Source organism: Pipistrellus hanaki (assembly GCF_964339955.1).
Source record: "Pipistrellus hanaki genome assembly, chromosome: 5".
In the NCBI taxonomy this organism is placed as follows: Eukaryota; Metazoa; Chordata; class Mammalia; order Chiroptera; family Vespertilionidae; genus Pipistrellus; species Pipistrellus hanaki.
In genome coordinates, this window is record NC_140507.1 from 85,548,022 (window position 1) to 85,567,496 (window position 19,475).

Consider the following 19,475-nt stretch of genomic DNA (forward strand, 5'->3'; position numbering starts at 1 on the left):
AATGACCAACTACAATGTGAAATATGTGCTAAACAGGAATAAACCATGAGCCAGGAGAGCCCAGAGCATCCTGGCCAGAGGCCCTGACCCCGCAGCTCGGGGAAGACTTCCTCCAGGAGGTGGCTTTGAGCTGGGTCCCAGGACTGGATGGGAGCCATGCCTGGCAGGCTCAGGAGCGCAGGCATAGTTGGCCAACTGCAGCAGAAGGCACGTAGAAAGACCCCAGCAGGAAATAGGCTGGAAATGTGAGTAAAAGTCAAGTTCTGGAGGCTCTCATGTGTCAGGTTAAAGAATGTGGAGTGTGTTTTGAGAGTGCCTCCATCAAGAAATAAATATAGGTGTGTTTTTTGTTTTGTTTTGGGGTGTGTGTGTGTGTGTTTAATCCTGTAGCAGATGAGAAATTTCCTGGAGAGAAGGGAGTGGAGGCAGGGGACATTAGGAGGCAATTGCATGCGATCAAGCACAAGGTGATGTCTGAACTTAACTAAACTAGAGCAGGAAGGGGAGAGAAGGAGTGAAATGAACTGAAAGTTCAATGAACTGAATGAGTGACTTTTTTATGTTTACAATGCACCTTCTATAGTTTTTCTTATAGAAGGTGCATCTTATATTTGGCTATACAATTGTTTGTCGTACCCTTCTTGAAGACAAGGACTTTGTCATATGCATGCTGTGTCATTCTGAGTCCACAAATATTTTTTAGAATAACACTGGTCTTCTGTTCTCCCACAGTGACCAATGTAATGCTCCTCAATACTTGCCGATTCAAGTTAACACCTCGCTGACCTGGCACAGTATCCTCCTGCTTCTGTGTCCAAATGTTGCTGGCCAGTCATGAGTTAACTCGTGTCTTCCTCGACTCTTCAGCCAGTATTTCCAGAGACATCTAATTCATACCATCCATCTTTTATTTGATAAAAGTTTTTTTTAAAAAGCCGAAACCAGCTTGGCTCAGTGACTAGAGTGTTGGCCTCTGGACTGAAAGATCCCAGATTTGATTCTGGTCAAGGGCATGTACTTTGGTTGTGGGCACATCCCCAGTGGGGGATGTGCAAGAGGCAGCTGATCGATGATTCTCTCTCATCGATGTTTCTAACTCTCTATCCTTCTCTCTTCCTCTCTGTGAAAAATCAATAATATATATATATATATATATATATATATATATATATATATATATATATGTTTTTTTAAAAAAGACACATTGCGGCAGAACATTTGAGTGAATTATGTGCAGACTCTTTGGTTGGCGAGTAACTTTGTTAAGTCAGCTGGAAGAGAGTACTTTGTTGAAAGATAGTAATGAGTCTGACGTTAGGGCCTAATGACGTTAGGACATCAGGAAGGCAAAAGAAAAATGTGATAGTATCCGACAGTGAAAGTGATTCTGAAGAAGAATGGGCAGATAAAGATATTTTACCAGCCTTGGAAGATTATACAAATATTTCAGGGATAACTGTCCAATTTGAAGACCCACATAGTAGAAGTGAAATAACAAATATAGTTTTTGATAAGTATTTTTTTCTTATCTCATTGCTTCTCAAACTAACTTATACCATCACCAAATAGAAAAATACCACAAAAAACTCTGCTAAAACTTAACCATGGACAGATGTTACTTATATGGATATAAAGAAGTTTTTGGTTTAATTGTACTGATGGGATGAACAAAGAAGCCAGAAAAAAGATGACTGTTCAACTGACCCTTTACTTGAATCATCCATATTTCTAAAAACTATGACTGGAAAGAGGTTCGAGCAAATACTTATATTCTTTCATTTGAACAATTATTCACAAACAACATGTACCACAGACCATCTTTTCAAAGTCAGACCTCTTTTGTTTGTTTTTCAAAAATATGTTTTTACTGATTTCAGAGAGGAAGAGTGATGGAGAGAGAGAGAGATAGAAACCTCAATGATGAGAGAGAATTATCAATCAGCTGCTCCTGCATGCCCCCTACTGGGGAATGAGCCTGTAAGCAGGCATATGCCTTGACCAGGAATGGAACTCTTGGTTCATAGGTCAATGCTCAACCACTGAGCCACGCTGGCAGGGCCAGATCACTTTATCTTAAAATTTAAATCTTTATATACACCAAAACAGAGGTTATCACTCAATGAAGCAATGATTCCATGAATTGGACACATCTGATTCCAGACATGAAATTCCGCAAAAAGAATCAAATACACAACTTTAGCAAGGATGCTTTGCAAAGGGAGAGTAGCTATATTTGCAACTTTGAGATATACACGGGTGAAGGCAATAAACTACAATAGACCATATTATCCTAAAGTCTTACAGCCTTTTCTTGGTTCTTGTCATCATATTTACCAAGATAATTGCTACAACAGAGTGTCTGCAGCGGAACCATTATTAAAGAACAAAACACTGGTCTGTGGAACAATTAGGGAGAACCGTGGGTTGCCAGAACTACTAAAAGAAAAGTAGCCGCCCCCACGGGCGAGTTGTGGCTCCAAATAGCCGGTCAGTAAGGTACTAAGTTGGATTGCAGGAGAATGGCTGGAAGAACACCATGGCATGGCCACTGGCTGATGGGAATTCTTGGCGTCCCTGCTGTCAGCAGGGCTCAGATCACCCTGCCAGAAGCCAGATCCCTATCCACCCACAAGAAGACTCTCTTCCCCTCGCCTCCCCGCTCCCCCGCCACCCCCCACCCCCCTTGAGGATTCTGACTACCAAGGAGCCAGGTGCAGGCCTCGGGGTCTTTCATGCAGACTCTGTGGTTTCCTTCCATGCAACCACCCACTCATTCCGTCAATCAACAAGTGGTGTTGCACTCCTGCTCCATGGCAGGCGCTGTGTACTGGAAACACGCTGGAGTCGGAGACAGACATGAGGCTGGTTGTTAAGAAAGGCCAAGAGCTGAAACCAGTTTGGCTCAGTGGGTAGAGCATTGGCCTGTGGACTGAAAGGTACCAGGTTCGATTCCAGTCAAGGGCATATACATTGGTTGTGGGCACATCCCCAGTAGGGGGTGTGTGCAAGAGGCAGCTGATCCATGATTCTATCTCATCCTTGTTTATAACTCTCTATCCCTCTCTCTTCTTCTCTGTAAAAAATCAATAAAATATGTTTTTTAAAAAACGAAAGGCCAAGAGACACCTAGAGCAAATGCATTATGATGGGGATGTCCCAGGGGACCTGACTCATAGAGAATGTCCCCGGGAGGCACCAGGGGGCCAGAGACAGGAGCCATTGAAGGAAAAAGTTCATCTTTGACCCACTCAAGTCCGAGCATTGGATTCCAATTACGTGGGTCCTAGGCTTCCAGGCAATTACGCTGGGCTGGTGACAGGAGGAAGCAGCAGTCACAGAGGCACCGATGGGGAAAAATTGGGTTTGACTGAGACCAGCGTATAAGGACGGCCCCACAGGGACTCGGCTAGAAAGCACTCTGAGGCTTGCTGCCAGGCTGCTGGGCATATCTGCTTTTCTTAGAGTGGAATCTGGACTGTGTCACTAAGATCACATCTTGCTCCTGGGCTGAGGGTGGGGGGACTCGCTGGAGTCTAAACAGAGTCAGGGAGGAAGCACAGAGACTTCCCACGAAGCTCTCTCCGTGGTGGGGGGAGGTGAGCTCCGGAGGACAAACAGCTCAGGGCTGAATTCTCCTGCTCTCAGGACAGGGCCAGCTGAAAGCATGCATGAATCCGAGTCTCTGGGGGTTCAAAGTGCAAAGGAAAATGTAGACAAAAAAGGGTGAGAGGGACGCAGTAGCCTGAGTCTTTAAATATGCTGTCTGCCCCCAATGTCTGAAGGTGCTGCTGTACTTCTCCCATCCTCCACCCACCCTCTCTGGCATCTCGCTCCCTATATATCCCTTCTTGATGCTTTCCAAAAGGTTCCCACCCCTCTCTCTTAGGCAATTTTTCCCTCAAGAAATTTTTTTAAAAAAATGGTGCCACTCAAGATTCACCTGATTTGTGTGAGGACTTGAACTTCCTGCTGAGTATTCATGGAAGTAACCCATGGCCGGAGGGGCGGAGGGTCTGGGGTCTAGCCCCCGTTCTGTAACTGACTCACAGTATGGCCAGCACCTTTTTGGCCCTTGGGCTCTTTCTCTGAGAATGGGGACAGGAATATACTGTGCCTCGGGTGGAGGTAGTGAGTATGCATGAAATCAGACAAAAGTTAAAAGGGTTTACCAGTGTAAGGCTATCTATATACGTATATAAAAGCTTAAGCGACCATTCGACCTTTTGACTGGTAGTTATGATGCACACTGACCACCAGGGGGCAGATGCTCAATGCACAGGCATGGAAACCTAGAACAGACTGATGAATCTCAGAGGGAAGCAGGGAGAGGGGAAGGTGGGAAGAAATTAACCAAAGATCTTATATGTATACTAGAGACCCGGTGCATGGATTCTGCACAGGTGGAGTCCCTCAACCTAGCCTGCAGGGAAACAGGTTGAAACCAGCTCTCCAATATCCCCCGAGGGGTCCCAGATTGCAAGAGGGCACAGGCACCCACAGGTGCATGAATCCATGCACTAAGCCTCTAGTTAGTTGTATAAATGGAAATCTGTCTGAAGATGGAGCCTTCCCTGGAAGTTGGTTCATGGAGACCAGGACAAATGCAGCCAGAGACTGCAGTGTACCTGTGGGAAAGCTGGAAACTGCCTGCATTTTCAGTGAATACATACACTGAGGCGCATGCCTTCAGTGGGTGCAATGTAGCCATGAAAACGAGTACACGAATGCTCCACACAACCACATGGGTAAATCTCACAGAATGTAATAAAAGAAGCAAGTTATGAAAGAATACACGTGGTAAGATTCTATTTATGTAACATTCACAATCAGGCAAAGTTAAGCCATATCATTGGAGGTTGTGTTCAAAGGAGTAAATCCATAAAAAGAAGCCCATAAGTGATGATTTTGGAAGTCAGAATAGCTGGTATCTTTTGGGTGGAAGGAAGGGAGAAGGGGTTTGCATTCTGGGAAGAGCATGGGGAGGGGGCTGCTGGAGGCTGCACCCTTGTTTCTGGCCTTGAGAAGGGGTTACAGCTATGTCTACTTTACCATTATACTTTAAACCTTACATATGTTTTAAAAATATATTTTATTGATTTTTTACAGAGAGGAGGAGAGAGGGATAGAGAGCTAGAAATGTCAATGAGAGAGAAACAGTGACCAGATGCCTCTTGCACACCCCCTACCGGGGATGTGTCCGCAACCAATGTACATGCCCTTGACCAGAATCGAACCTGGGACCTTTCAGTCCGCAGACTGACGCTCTACCACTGAGCCAAACCGGTTTCAGCTAAACCTTACATATGTTTAATGTAGTCCTGTGGATATATAATCTATTTTACTTTTTTTTTTTAATAAAGGCATTTGAAATCAAAAGGGAGTCAGCAAAAAAAATTAGAATAATATCCCGGCCAGTGTGGCTCAGTGGTTGTGCATCAATCTATGAACCAGGAGGTCGTGGTTGGATTCTGGTCAGGGCACATGCCTGGGTTGTGGGAGGCATCCGGGAGGCAGCTGATTGATGATTCTCTCTCATCACTGATATTTCTATCTCTCTTTCCCTCTCCCTTCTTCTCTCTGAAATCAGTAAAGAACATATTCTTTAAAAAATATTAGAGTAATAGCTTAGAGACCCACTTCCTCAATTTTATAAGTCAAGAATGAAACCCAGAGAGATTACAAGTCTTGCTCAAGGTCACATAGTGTGTCCCTAGTGGGTCCTGGGCTAGAATGAGGTCCAGGGCTCCTAATTCCGTATTCCTCCACCACCTTCCATCTCTCCGAAGAGGCCTCTTTAAGGGACGGTGATAGGCTGGGACTCAGCGTTTCTGCCTGGGAGTTCCCTTGTTTTGTGAAAAGGAAAAGGGGCGAGCTACTGGGCTGATATGATAAAGAGCTGCTGTAAACTCAGAACTGTAAACACGTTTCAAATGGAATTTTAAAAGATTTAAGTGTGTGTCCCCCCCCACAAAGTTACATCATGATGATGATAAAATTACAAAAAAATAAATACCAGAAATCTCTGGCACGTCTGAAACCTAGAGCCGGGCTTGAGCTCCATCTGAATTGCAGATGGTATCGGGATGAGGCTGGCTTGAAGGGGCTGAGGGGAGGGGGGCGAGGGGAGTGGAGGAAGGACAGGGAGCCACAAAGTCTGCAATTTTATTGACTTATCCACCTGGCCTAGGTGAGACCCCCAGCCCTGGGACCTCAGGAAAGGAACCTCTGCTATCTCCCTGAGAGCTTTTTTTGTTTTGTTTAGAGGTCAATTACTTCCCATTTGGGGAACTTGTGAACATTAAGAGGTGACTGGAGTGATGGGACTGAACGATGTAGATAAGAGGCTGATGGCTTACAGAGCCTGGTGAAAGCCGTGCCTGGGATAAGCGGTGGCCGAAGCGACACACACAAAAAGGGGCAGCTTTCAGTGCAGAGGAGAGATTACAGGACGGAAGATGGGCAGCTGGGGGTGGGCTTGAGAGTGGGGAGAGGGAATGCATTTCAAAGTGATCCTGACAGGCGGAAGGGGGGGGGGAGGGAGGAGAGAGAAGGGAAGAAGAGAGTGTTCCTTCTCTTTTCTTTCCTTTTGTCCTGCGAATCTCAAACTTCCCTCAAGAAATATCCACATGAAGTGCACATGGACAAGGCTTGGTATAGGTTTATTTGTTTTTGTTTTGTGTAGACCATCAAATATGGATGCTACAGTAATCTGAGAGAGAAGCAGACAATGTCGCAGGCCAATGGAACATTTAAAGGAATCATAGGCGTACACACATAGATGTGAAATCAACAACTCCTCCGGCCTCACCCATTCTCTTCAGTCAACTAAATTCACTAATTCCCCAAAGCTACCTTCAATTGTATTGGAATTACCATAAAATACACTCTGGCTTCAGCATGTGCTCATTTAGCCCTAGCCTCTTTGGTTCCATGGATAGAGTATGTGCCCGAGGACTGAAGGGTCCTGGGTTTGATTCCCAGCAAGGGGCAGGGCACATGAACGGATTGCAGGCTCAATCCCCAGTGGAAGGGGGGAAGGGGGCGTGCAGGAGGCAGCTGGTCAGTGGTTCCCTCTCATCATTGATGTTTCTATCTCTCCCTCTCCTTCCTCTCTGAAATTAGTAAAAACATATTTTTAAAAAATACGACAACTTTTCTCCATCCCTAAGTCCTAGACCTTTCTCAGAACTCCTCTAGGAAATGGTGCTGTTCTCACCCTCATCACCGGGCTTACCCCTCTTCCCGCCCTCTAAGCACCCCAGCTCCCGCCAGGCTTTCTTTCTTTCTGGAGAGCTTATTGTCTGTCCTATTTGACAGGCAGCATACACCACCTAGTATTTTTAGATACCTTTCTCATGTCAGTCTCTGGTATCCAATTAGATAATAGATTCCTTCAGGGCGGCAGCCAAATCTTGTTGCCTCTTGTGTCCCTAGCAGACATGTTCAGTGATGACTGAGTTACTGATGACTGGACTAAGCCTCTTCTCCATCACTCACAGCCTTGAGCCCAGCTATGGCTCCTCCTCCCAGCTTTTCCATGTTGGCAATGGTGGTGGAGGGAGTGTGGAGGCCTGGTCACTGCTTCCGGGTTCCTTAACTCGGTGAGAAAGGGTGGGCGGATGGAGGAAATGCATGTATTAATTTCCTACTCAGTGCCAAGTAGGATCCGTGACCTGCACGTCTAGGGTAAGGGCCTTTTACCTAAAGGGCAACAAAATATTTTTTCAAAACAATACTGTATGCAGCATTTTTAGAATCTTGGGGGGAAAATGTAATCTTGAAAAGAGAAAAAATAAAAAGGAGGGGAAAATGTAAGGAAATGGTAATAAAAAATATAAACTATTATTTGTGTGTTGTTTTTTTTTAGCTTAAACATATAAACTTTAAGAGGTGCATGCTATGTGAAATAGGTATCGCTTACAAGGGACCCAGCGGTCTCTCTTTCCCAGGTCAGTAAAAACAACCAGGCACATTCATAAGTGAGAAAATGCAGGGCCGCCTTGCGTTTTAATTAAACCTCAGAATTTATTAAATAATACACTTTAACTTTTGACAAGTTAGTGGTCCGGGGGATGAAGAACCAGAGTTTTCATTGGCTAACGATGTTATTTAAAAAAAAAAAAAAATCCTGCTTTTCTTACGAGTGCCTGCCAAAGACAAATGTCTCCATGAATACATTTAGCTTGTTTGTAGTCTTCAGTTTGCATGACTTCAGACAGGGTTGGGTCCAGAGGAGTCAGATTGCCCCTAACGTTCAGGCTCTCCCCACTCCTCTGAGGACTCAAGGCCAAGGGGAGCCTCCTTCCCGGTTGGAACGTGGAAACCTGTTGCTCTGGAAGAAAACCTGCCGAGGCAGAGGCGGCGGGAGGGCGGCCTCAGGGCACCTGGCTCCAGGGCCAACTCCAGTTCGGTCCCCAGCGAGCGAGTCTGTAGGCACCAAGGACTTGGGGGTTTCATCTTTACTTTAATTCCAAGTTGTTCAGAGGTGGATAGATGCTAATGGCTTACACACACGTGAACACGAATCTATTTCATGGATTTCCTCAAGATGCTGAGCTGTATACAAGAGAGAAATGCACTGACACGGAGGGAAGAGCCGGAGGGTGCTCCCCAGAAAAGAGCGCTCCACTGCATAAATCCAAGTCTCTAGGAGCGCAGCTGGGGAAGGAGGTGGGGGGTGGGGGCTTAAATCCTACAGGAGCCTCTCTTCCTGACCCCCTGGGTTCTCCTTTTCCTGGCTGGCTCTCCATTCCCTTTCCTTCGCTCAACTTTCTCATTCTTCCCCCACCTGCCGCCCTTCACTGGGGGACCCAGGCCCTCCGAATGCCCAGGCTGCAGCAAAGAAACCACCTTCCAGCCCCGACGACACCTTCCTTAGCTGGGCCCTGCCGCCCCAAACTGCCCCCCCCCCACCCTTGCTCTCCTCCTCCGGCCCGCGTTCGTCTGTCTCTGAGCAGGAAGAACGCTCCCAGGGCCTTCAGGCCCAGGCTCCCGGGGGGCGAGCCAGTGTCCCCGAGATCGCTGTAGCCGGGAGCGACATTCGGGTTGCCTCTTCCCTCCAGCGCGGCGGCCCATCTCCGCTGAGACTGTTAGGCGGCGGGCAGCTGGACGGAGCCTCCGCCCGGCCTCGGTGGGTGTGCCGGGGCCAGGGCGCCTCACCAGGCCGGGACCCCCTGCAGCGGGGCGGGCAGAGGGCCCTGCGCGCTGCCGCCCTGGCCACCCCCGCCGAGGCCCAGGCCGGCCAGGGGCGCGGGCGGAGCGGGGCCCGGGGGCGCGCCCGCGTAGCCCCCGCCGAAGCCCGCCGCGTAGGGCGCTCCGCCCGCGTAGCCGCCGTAGCAGGCGTAGGGCGCAGCGGCGGAGGCGTAGGGGCCCGGGAAGGCGGGCGCGCCGGGGCTCAGGCAGGGCCTGCCGTCCCGCACCAGCACGGGCACCGCTACCCGGCGCGGCGCCAGCGGGTGGCCCGCCAGCTCCAGGGACTTGTCCTGCCGCTGCCGCTTGCACTTGTAGCGCCGGTTCTGGAACCAGATCTTCACCTGCGTGGACGTGAGCTGCAGCGCGCTGGCCAGGTGCTCGCGCTCTGGCGCCGACAGGTAGCGCTGCTGCTTGAAGCGCCGCTCCAGCGCCAGCACCTGCGCCTGCGAGAACAGCACCCGCGGCCGCCGCCGCCGCCGCGCCCGCGCCTGCCCGGCGCCCGCCCCGCGCGCCCGGTCACCGCCGCCGCCGCCGCCGCCGCCGCCGCGCTCCGGTCCCCGAGGCCCGCCGCCGGGGGGCGAGGCTGCGCGCAGGCCGGGCTCTGAAAGCACAGGAGGGAACACCGTCAGCGCCCGGCCCCAGGCTCACCCAGCAGTGCCTGCACGGTTGGCAGGGGACGCCCCTCTCCCTGGGCAGCCTGTAGTTCCAGCCCCTGCTCTCCTCTCCGCGGACACCCCACTCCCTCCAGAGGCCGTCTGAAGGTTCATTCCCCCCTACCCCTCACCGCCAGTCGCTTTGGTACCTGCTGGAACATAAGCAAACTGGGACAATCTGTGGTCCCAGGGGTACAGCCGTTTCCCAAAAGGTGGACTGTCTAAGACAGCTTCGTTTTCCTTTTAGAATGTCTTTTTATTTTGTTTCATTATTATTATTATTATTATTATTATTATTATTGGTGGTGGTGGTGGGGGGGGTAGAGGCGGCTTGCTGCGATTTCTGTTCTAAAGTGTGTTTGAGTTTGAGGAAACTTGCTGAAAGAATCCAGAGTGAATAAGGAAGGGACTTATCAGAAGCGGGTTGACTTTGGACAGACCTTGGTGGAAAGAGAGAGGAAGGGGATGGGGAGGGTCAAAGAGAAAGGTGGGGGCAGAGACTGAGGGACTCGGTGATGTGCCTGCCAGAGGCACCTCTCGTCTGCTACCCACCCTGCTCCCAACTGGGAGCGTCCAGTGCCCACCACCCTCACCCGCCCTTGCCATTTTGGTCAAGTCACCGGCACTGCGGACCATCCTCATGTTTCTGGGAGGCAAGGCTCCGTAATCCAAAGTAACAAAATAAAATAAAACAACGTATTTTCTGGCTCTACTCTTGGCTGAGAAACTGAGGTTGTCTTGGAGGTATGTGTAAAGTTGAGATCCACATATATGACTTTTTTTTTTTTAAAGCGGCCTCTTTCTCCTGGAGGGTCTGCGGCAAGTGGGTGGCTTTGCCCCGTTTCTTCCCCCTCCTGGGCAGCGCCCTGGCCTGGGCACACGGAGTGGGCACCAACGGAGCGGGTTAGAACAGGGCTATGTCCCCGCGCGGCCTCCCGCCGCCCAGTCGCAGCCTCCCTGCCTTCTTCCCATCTCTCTGCTGCCTGGGCTTAAGCGCTGGTTTTACTGAAGGGACGGTGGGTAGAGATGAAACCGAGAGTTTCCGTGGAAACTCAGGCCAAGAATAAACCAGGAACATGGAGGTGAGACGAGCTCCGGGAGCAGGGACCTGGGCCTCCTCAGACCTGGTGCGGGTTCGAACTGGACTCCACATCCCCAACCAACCGAGCTGGCCCGACTCCTGCTGGGGACTCAACGTTTGCAGAAATAAAAAGTTCCTGCAGAGAAGCCTGTGCTCAGAGAAACCCCAGGACATCTCTCCTCGAAAAGAGAAATATATATATATTGAGGAGGGTTTGTTTTGTTACCAAAATAAAAAGTAACAACTGACCTTCAGCGACTGAAACAAACAGGACCCCATTGGAAAGTTTCTGACCGCGCAGGCAGCCTGAGGGGTTGCATGGCACCCCGGGTGTGCCAGCGGCCCTTGTCTTTCGGTTCCGGTCCGGAACCTCTCTCGCCCCGTGCCCTACATCCCTGGAAGCCAGGTGGGTCAGCTGGGGATGGACGGGGCGCGCCCAGGCCACCAGGAGGGCCCCTTTCCCGCGGGGAGCTAGGAACTCGCTGCGGTGCCTGGGCTGAGAGGGGAGCGCGGAGGTCGGAGGAGTGTGGCCCTGACTCCCTGGAGCAGGAGCGCACGGCTAGCGGCCCAGGAGTGGAGGGCACTCCGTGTTTACAATCCGTTGCAGGAAACTCCCAGCTTCTTGGCAAACAGAGCGAAGTGTAATCTTCTCCGAATAGCTCCGAGCTGGCCTCTGTCTTTACGTGGCCAGTTTGCGCCCCGAACGGAGGGGCCGTGGCACAGCCGGGCGGAGGGGACTGACCTGCGAGGCGGTCCCCAGACCTGCACGGAGGCCGCGGACCCAGGCGCAGAGGTTGGACGGGAGGGAAGGTGGCGTTTTCTTCCCTCAGAATGTGGCGCTTCGGGCACAAGTCAGTGCAACACAGCTTCCCGCCCGCCCGCCTCTGCCCTTCGTGCGGCGGGACACCGGGTCTGGGCCTCGCTGTCCCGCGCATCGGTGGCGCCTTCGGAGGGAGAGCGGGGGCCCCAACTGCGCTGAGGCTCGGCAGAGAGGCTTCTCGAAGCAGCTCAAACCCAAGCTGCTCTAACCCAAGCTGCCTTCCTCAAGCTGCCCTTCCCCTTACCTCGCTCCCAGACCCCGCAGACCCGCAGGGCTCCCACCAAATCCTGCCAAGGACTCGGACCTGGTTTGGCCGCCACCTCTCTCTCACTTTGTTGTGGAGGCACCGGGCAGAGGGTTGGCTGGGCCAGTCCGGCCTCTCAGCAAGTCCCCGGGGAAGGCCGGCCTGGGCCGGACCCACAGCTGTCAGTGTGCTCTCCCCACGCGCCCCTGCCCTGCGGGCTGCCCCTGGGCAGATGGGTTCGGGTGGAGAGGCCCGGGTGGCAGGGGAAGCGGGAGGGACACAGCGCAGCCAAGACTATAGAGTGGGTTCCGTGGAAGGGAGAGAAGCTGGCGGCCCTGGGACCGTGGCTGCAAGTGGGGTGGGGTGTTTGTGGGAATACGAACTCGAGGACTCGCTGTGGAAACAGCAAACCCCTAGGATTCGGGGCCTTATTTCCTATCGGGGGATCGGGGAGGAGGCGGCCCGTGACTCAGGGCCTGCCTTTTGGACTCTTAGGTGAAGGGGGAGAAGGCAGGCCCTCGGCCCTGTGGGGACCGGAAGATGCGTGCCCAGCTGATCCTGGCCCACCCCCACCCTCCTGACCTCCCCGTGGGTGTCCAGCCCCGGGGTGTACTCACCCACCCGCTCCGCATCCATGTCTGCGACGCGCTCACTGGGATCCCCTGGAGGCTCCGGCCCGTCCAGCCACCTCTCTCCGGCGCTGGGAACCTCCTCCGATCCTCGCGGGTCCGGGACCAGTGGCAGATACTGAGAGCTTTCGGGGCTCCCCCGGGCCCCCCGGAGCTGCAAGGCCGCGAGGCCAATCTGCTCCCGCTCCAGCCGCAGGATGTCGTCCACGGAGAAGGGCGTGGAGGTGCCGGGGTGCTGCAGCATCCCGGAGGCGGAGGGAGAGGGGCCTGCGCGCCCCCGGTCCCCCGAGGGAGGCAGCGCCCCGAGCTCCCCGCCTGGCGGCTGCTGGCGCCGCGGACCCCGGGTGTGGGGCGGACGCCTGGCGCCCCGGACTGCGCCTCCGCCAGGGCCATCCCTGTGGCCGGTGACCAGGGCTGAGGGGCGAGCCTGCCCGCCCCCATTGGTTCCCGTGCAAACCACGTGCTCCCCCGGCAGCCCCGGCCTCCCTGGCGCTGTCCTCCCGCGCCCTTCTAACTCCCCTGCAGGCCCGGCCGCTGTCTGGGGAGGCTTGGCTCCTGGGGATGCTGCTCAGCAGCCAGGGAAGCGGAGGAGATGGTGCTGCGCGACGCCCGGATCCCGGTAAATACGGTACCGGCGCGAAGGAACGTCGGAGGTCAGCCCGGGGTCCGGGATTCTCCGGGAGGACGCGCAGGGATGGGGAATGGAGCCCTCGCTTTGCAACCCGAGCTGGTCCTTCCGGCCTGGCGATCGCTGAACGCTCCACTCCCGAGGCCGAGGAGCTCAGGTGGGGACCGCCGGGGCCGGGCACCGCGGAGGGAGGTACCCTTGGGCGTCTTCGTGGGCTCACAGCGGTGAGAGCTGCGGGGGCTCCTTCCCGGGAGCAGAGGTTGGACGCGGGAGGAGCGAGTCTGGACCACCGCGGCCTAGACCCTTAGACCGAGGTGGAAACGCCTCGCGTAGAACCGGATCCACCACTTCACCGGTGGAGCATGTCAACCCCGGAGCGAAGAAAAGGGCAAGGGAGCTTTTTTGGGGGGATCCCCAGGCTCTGAGCAGGCGGGGAGGCCAGTAGGTAGGGGGGAGGTCAAGCCGGGCCCTCTCGAAGGTGGGCCCTCCATACCCCTCCACCCTCCTTATGCTCCCTAAAATGGATTGCCTCGGTGCTCAGGTGAATGTGAACGTGGCGCCCTCCAGGGTTGGGGAGTTTTGATGAGCCTTAGCTCTTCAGGAACGCTCCCTGGACACAGCAGTGCCCAGCAAAGGAGGCCATGTGGTGCAGTGGTTATCACAGCCAAGGTGGAGCCAACTAGTCTAGCCTTGCTCTGTGTGTATGAATTGTGGGCTTTGGGCAACGTATGCCTCTCTAAGCTTTGACTAATTAAAACCGGACATAACAATATGCCCATCAGGATGGTTGTGATAACTATGAAACCATCAAAGAGTGTCCTGCTGTAATTTCTGACACTACATGGTTCAGTGAAGGAAGCAGTCTTAGCACAATCTAAGTCGCTTAAAATATTTTAAAATCAAAATGAGATCTCACTAGGGTTCTTTTGGGGATTTTAGATCAAATGGTGTTTTTTTTTGTTTGTTTTTTTTTTTAAATAAACCTTTTGAGGCAAATGCAAGAAATGGGTGTTATGATTGACTGAAATGCAGATGAACTGGGCTCATCTGCCCAGGCTGGTGGGTACAAAAAATTTTACATAAAATTTCAGCAAATTGGATGGTTTAGCCAAGTAATGATTTCTTTCTTTTTTTTATAATATATTTTATTGATTTTTTTACAGAGAGAAAGGGAGAGAGATAGAGAGCTAGAAACGTCGATGAGAGAGAAACATCGACCAGCCACCTCCTACACACCCCCTACCGGGGATGTGCCCCTAATCAATGTACATGCCCTTGACCAGAATCGAACCTGGGACCTTTCAGTCCGCAGACCTACCACTGAGCCAAACCGGTTTCGGCAAGTAATGATTTCTTGTACATCGTGTCATTTAATCTTTACATCAAAGCTATTTCCCGAGTTCCAGCTTCTTTTTTTCCTTTTCCACCAAAGAATAGTGATCAGAGAGGTTAAGGGGCTCCCCAGGCAGTCCAGCTCAGCGAGGTCAGGGTGGCCCCGCTCTGGTTTTGCCCAAACAGTACCCCTCTGTTTTTTTCTTTTCCTGGAAGGGACATTGTTTTGTCTTCAGAGATGTCAAAATCTTGCAATGACCCATAGATTTATTTAATTTGTTTCTAATGATAAAAGTCATGCACACTTTGGAAAATAAAGAAAAGTTGAAAAGAAAACAATGGTCCCTCCAGACCTAATGTTTAGGCGCACTTCTTCTCTATGCTTTTACATGTATGTGTACATGTGAGTTTGTAAATTTTAAAGTTACAGCATAAGCATGTCCAGAACTTTATTAGAGTTTTTACAAATCTATCTTAAAAGGGCAATATAATAGTTCATGTAACAGATGAACCATAATAGACTGTGTTACACTATATCCACTATACCTATTTTTTTTTTTTTTTTGACACTGTAAGACTCAGGGAGTGTCTCTGATTTTATCCTTGTCAACATTCCGGATTATTTCCTCGGAATAAATATGTAAAACAAACATTAACTAATTACAGTTTTAATGCTCAAAAGACATTCCAGGATTTCAAACAAACAACAACAACAAAAACTCCTCCTCCTCCTCCTCCCCCTCCTTCTCGTACTCCTCCTCCTCTTCTCAGTTTCAGGCTAAAGTGGATATTTCTTTCCGCACCAGTCCCTCAGCTGGGTCCTTACCTTCCACGCTGGGCTGCGGGTGACCCCAGATTCAAACAGTAAGCTGGAACCCAGATTCAAACAGTAAGCTGGAACAAAGCCAACGCCCACTCTATAGTGGAATTCTGTCGCACTCTATGAAGTCACAGAAGGAAGGACACTTTGGGAGAGACTTGGCATCAGAAGCCCTGAGTCCAAATCCTGCTCCCAGGTACCTGGCCCTGCCTTGCTGCAAAGATCAAATGAGATTTTGGACGAAAAAGGATTTCTAACCCCTCACAAGTGATGCAAACGCAGATCTCCTTTAGGCAAAGAACGGTCTGAGTTCAGGCCCTGGGGCAGCAGGGGCTGGGGTGGGGGCACACCTGGAGCGGGGGCACATCTGGAGAGAGGTGCTCAATTCCCACTTGCCCTACCTCACAGGAAGAGAGGCCAAGCAAGCTGCACTGGGTTCTGGTTTCCGGGGCACTTTCTCCTCAGCCTAGGACTGGCCCTCCTGGATCCCCCTCTCCCCCCCCATACACACATTTTCCTCCCCTTTCAGCGCCGGGCTCGCTGAGAGCCACCCGCTGGAGAGAGGGACCAAAGCCGCTGATCTGGCCTCTTCCTAGTCAATCTCCTAGTCAATGGCAGCCACACTGGGGACTGCCCCGCTGCTGTGAGGTGAGCCCTTGGGACTGGCCAAAGCTCGGGTGTCCAGGAGGACCTGAGAGAAGCGAGTCTGGGGGTTCAAGCAGAAAAGCTGGGAGTCCCGGGTACTCAGGCAGGACTTGGCGCAGCCCAAACTGTGTGGTGGCAGGTGTGTGTGTGTGTGTGTGTGTGTGTGTGTGTGTGTGGCAGCGGGGAGGGGGGGAGGGTCATTTCTTGTTCCTGAGTGGAGTGTCCTCACCTCCGTTCTTAAAATGAGATGGCGATGGGCCTGCCTCACTCCACTCAGCTCACACTTACACCAGTGCTAGGTCCACAAACAGTGCTTCCAGTGCCGGAACATCCGATTCTTGCGCAGGAGACAGATTTTAAATTATTCCCGTGCGGCGTGATGCTTGCACAATCATATGGAATTTGTGCACAATATTTTTTTGTGGTTAACAGAGTTCCTCCCTCCTCCATTTCTTTCAGACTCTCCTAAAACTCAAAGATTTCTCCTTTAAAACTGCATACCCATCAGGCACTGAGGTCCTGGGAACTCGCAGGAAACCAAAGGTCTCTAAGGTCTGTAACCTGAGTGCAGGTTCCCATTAGACTAGCTGGGACTCTGGGTCCGTTGTCAGAGCTGTGTCCCTGGTAACCAGCGGTGTCCCTAGGTGTCCAGGGTGGGCTTGTTGGGTAAATGAATCTGCCTTGTTTGGCTGGGGTAGTCTCAGGATGCCCCGGGGCTGGTCCAGAGGCATCTGGCTCACCTGGGGTAGTGGCACTTTTTGTTTTGCTGCGATCTGGTTTGCTGACACCCTTTTAAAGATATTGTAATATTTGTTTATTTGTTGAGTACATAAAGCAGTAACATAATTCTAAAGTCAGAATTTTGCAAGAAGATGTACTCAGAGAAGTGATCACTCTACTTTCATCCTTTCTATTCCCGTTCCATCACATTGCCAATCTCATCGATTTATTCTTCTGTGCTTTTGCACAAATGAGCAGATCATGTATGTTTTCCTATTTTCCCTTCTTCCTCAAATGACAAGGTAGCGACTCTTTCTTGTTGTTATAAAGCTGTGACATTTATTAAGATGTTTGGATTGACATGAGGCTTCTGACTGCTCCTTGTGGCTGCTGCTTTATAACAGGATGTCACGGTTGCCAGAATGTCTGTGTACTTTCTACGCATCTGTCATTTGCTTCGAGTAAGCTATGCCATGTCTGTGGTAAACGCAGGAACGCAGTCTCCATTTATGACTTGGCCCAGTTCTTCAGACCCTTATTTCCACAGAGTGCATAACTAGAGTCTTAAAGTGAATCCTTTCAAAACAACTCATTGAATTTTCTTTAAAACAATTTCTTTTAAATGATGTGTTTTTTAAAATCTTAGTTGCCTATATTTTACAGATAAAGCACACAGAGGGATGTTATGATTCAAAACCATACAGCTACCAAACTGGTGTGGGAAATCGAGGTTTTCTCATTACAGATGCTGGTTCTCCTTCTACCATAATCCTGTGTCATGGACACACAGCCATCCCCCTTCCCCTCTGCTGTCCCTGCTCCCACTTTAATTCCCTCAAGAGGTGAAAGGAAGATTTGAAAAATAACTGGAAAGAGTTTGGGGGAAAAACGGGGCTGTTTTATGTATAGTTTCCTCTTTCATTTTTAATGTACATTCATGTCTTAGCTCACTGATTCTCTGAGTGACTGTAAAGCAGTTTTATTTCTAGTTTACAAACAGGGAAACCAAGACAAAGACAGGGTAGGAACAGTTTTGGGTCACATTTAGCTCCTCATTTCCAGCACACTGCCCTTCCCATTAGAGACTCTAATACTACTAAAATGAGGGTAATTACTTGGGAATCCTCTTTTATTAGGTTCCTTTCTATTCTTTACTTGTGTGTGTGTGTGTGTTTTTAACACCCTTGTTTCCAAGAAAAATTCATTATACGATTTAAAATGTTACTGAAACTATTACTTCAATATTTTTCAAATTATCCCATTTAATTCAGTAGATATTTTCTGAGCGCTCATTACATTAGAGAAATCATAGACTTCCTCCCACACGGGGGACCACATCTGTAACCTGGGTGTGTGCCTTGATAGGAAATCAAACCTGCCATCTTTTGGTGCAAGGGACGACAATCCAACCAACTGAGACACACTGGCCAGGGCTACACCTGGATATTTAATAAAAAGAGAAACACTAACTGGATGGGGGTTCAGGCACAGACCACAATTGTTCCAGGCAAACCAAACATACGGTCACCCTACATACTCAGGACACCAAGACACATAGCACACGTTCCAGGACTCCCTGGGAGCATCCAGTCCAGTAGGGGGCAAGACAGGTGAACATTGTAGCATGTCACCAACCCACCTTTATCTGTCTGATGGACTGGCACTAATGTGTCTAATTTCACCTCCTTGATGAAGAAGGACATTTTTACTTATAAGAATATTTTCATAATAAAAAACTCTATTGTGGATGTGACGATCCCCTTCAAGAGAAGAGCATGTCCTTTTCTCTACTGCCACAAGGCAGGTGCACCTGCGGTCCCTCAGGTAAGGCCCCTCCCTATCACAGGCCCTACCCCCAGAACAAGGGCTGCTCCAGCTCCCATTCCTTCTCACTGATTCTCTTCCACACTTTTCTGTTTTTCATTTTACATTTTCCCAGTATCTTTCAATACAAATGATAACGCTGTAATGAACGACATTGTTGCTATGTGTGTTCGTGTTGTTAAAAGTTTATCTTCAGAGCATATTCCTAGAAATGGGATTACGGTTCAAAAGTAGCTGCATCATAATTTATTAAGGCAGTGCCAAGTTCCCCTTCAGAATGGCTTGCAGGTCTGCATTTCACCAGCAATGTAGGAGAATACCTGTCTCCCAGCAGCAGCCTGGTCAACAAAATGTGTGGTACTTTTTAATTTTCACCAATCTGATAGATGGCAAATGGTATCCCAGTGTTGCTTTTTTTTTTTTTTAAATATATGTATTTTAAATATATTTATTGATTTTTTTTTTTTTTTACAGAGATAAAGGGAGAGGGATAGAGAGTTAGAAACATCAATGGGAGAGAAGTATCAATCAGTTGCCGACTGCACACCTCCCACTGAAGATGTGCCCACAGCCAAGGTACATGCCATTGAACAGTCGAACCTGGGACCCTTCAATCCCCAGGCTGATGTTCTATCAACTGAGCCAAACTGGCTAGGGCTAAAATATAGTTTTATTGATTTCAGCGAGGAAAGGAGAAGGAGAGAGAGATGGAAACATCAACGATGAGCGAGAACCATTGACTGGCTGCCTCCTGCATGCTCCTTACCACCACTCCCAATGGAGCCTGCAACCCAGGCATGTGCCCTGACTGGGAAATAAACCTTGACCTCCTGGTTTATAGGTTGATGCCTAACCACTGGGCAATACTAGTTGGGCCCAGTGTTGTT

General features: G+C 50.5%; 1 protein-coding gene across 1 annotated transcript; it reads right to left on the minus strand.

Annotated features, from left to right (window-relative positions):
* Window positions 1-7,990: 7,990 nt before the first annotated feature.
* Window positions 7,991-12,874, minus strand: NKX2-6 (NK2 homeobox 6). Its single transcript, XM_084884478.1, has 2 exons — window positions 12,608-12,874; window positions 7,991-9,793 (listed from the first exon to the last, which is right to left on the minus strand). The coding sequence occupies exons 1-2, from the start codon at window positions 12,861-12,863 to the stop codon at window positions 9,156-9,158; spliced, it is 894 nt and encodes a 297-aa protein (XP_084740604.1). The 5' UTR covers window positions 12,864-12,874; the 3' UTR covers window positions 7,991-9,155.
* Window positions 12,875-19,475: the final 6,601 nt, after the last annotated feature.

Excerpts from the sequence above, each read along its gene's own strand:
- NKX2-6 (XM_084884478.1), bottom strand. The coding sequence starts at position 12,863 with ATGCTGCAGCACCCCGGCACCTCCACGCCCTTCTCCGTGGACGACATC. Across the intron at positions 9,794-12,607 it reads CATGGATGCGGAGCGGGTGG|AGCCCGGCCTGCGCGCAGCC; the intron begins GTGAGTACACCC and ends CTGTGCTTTCAG.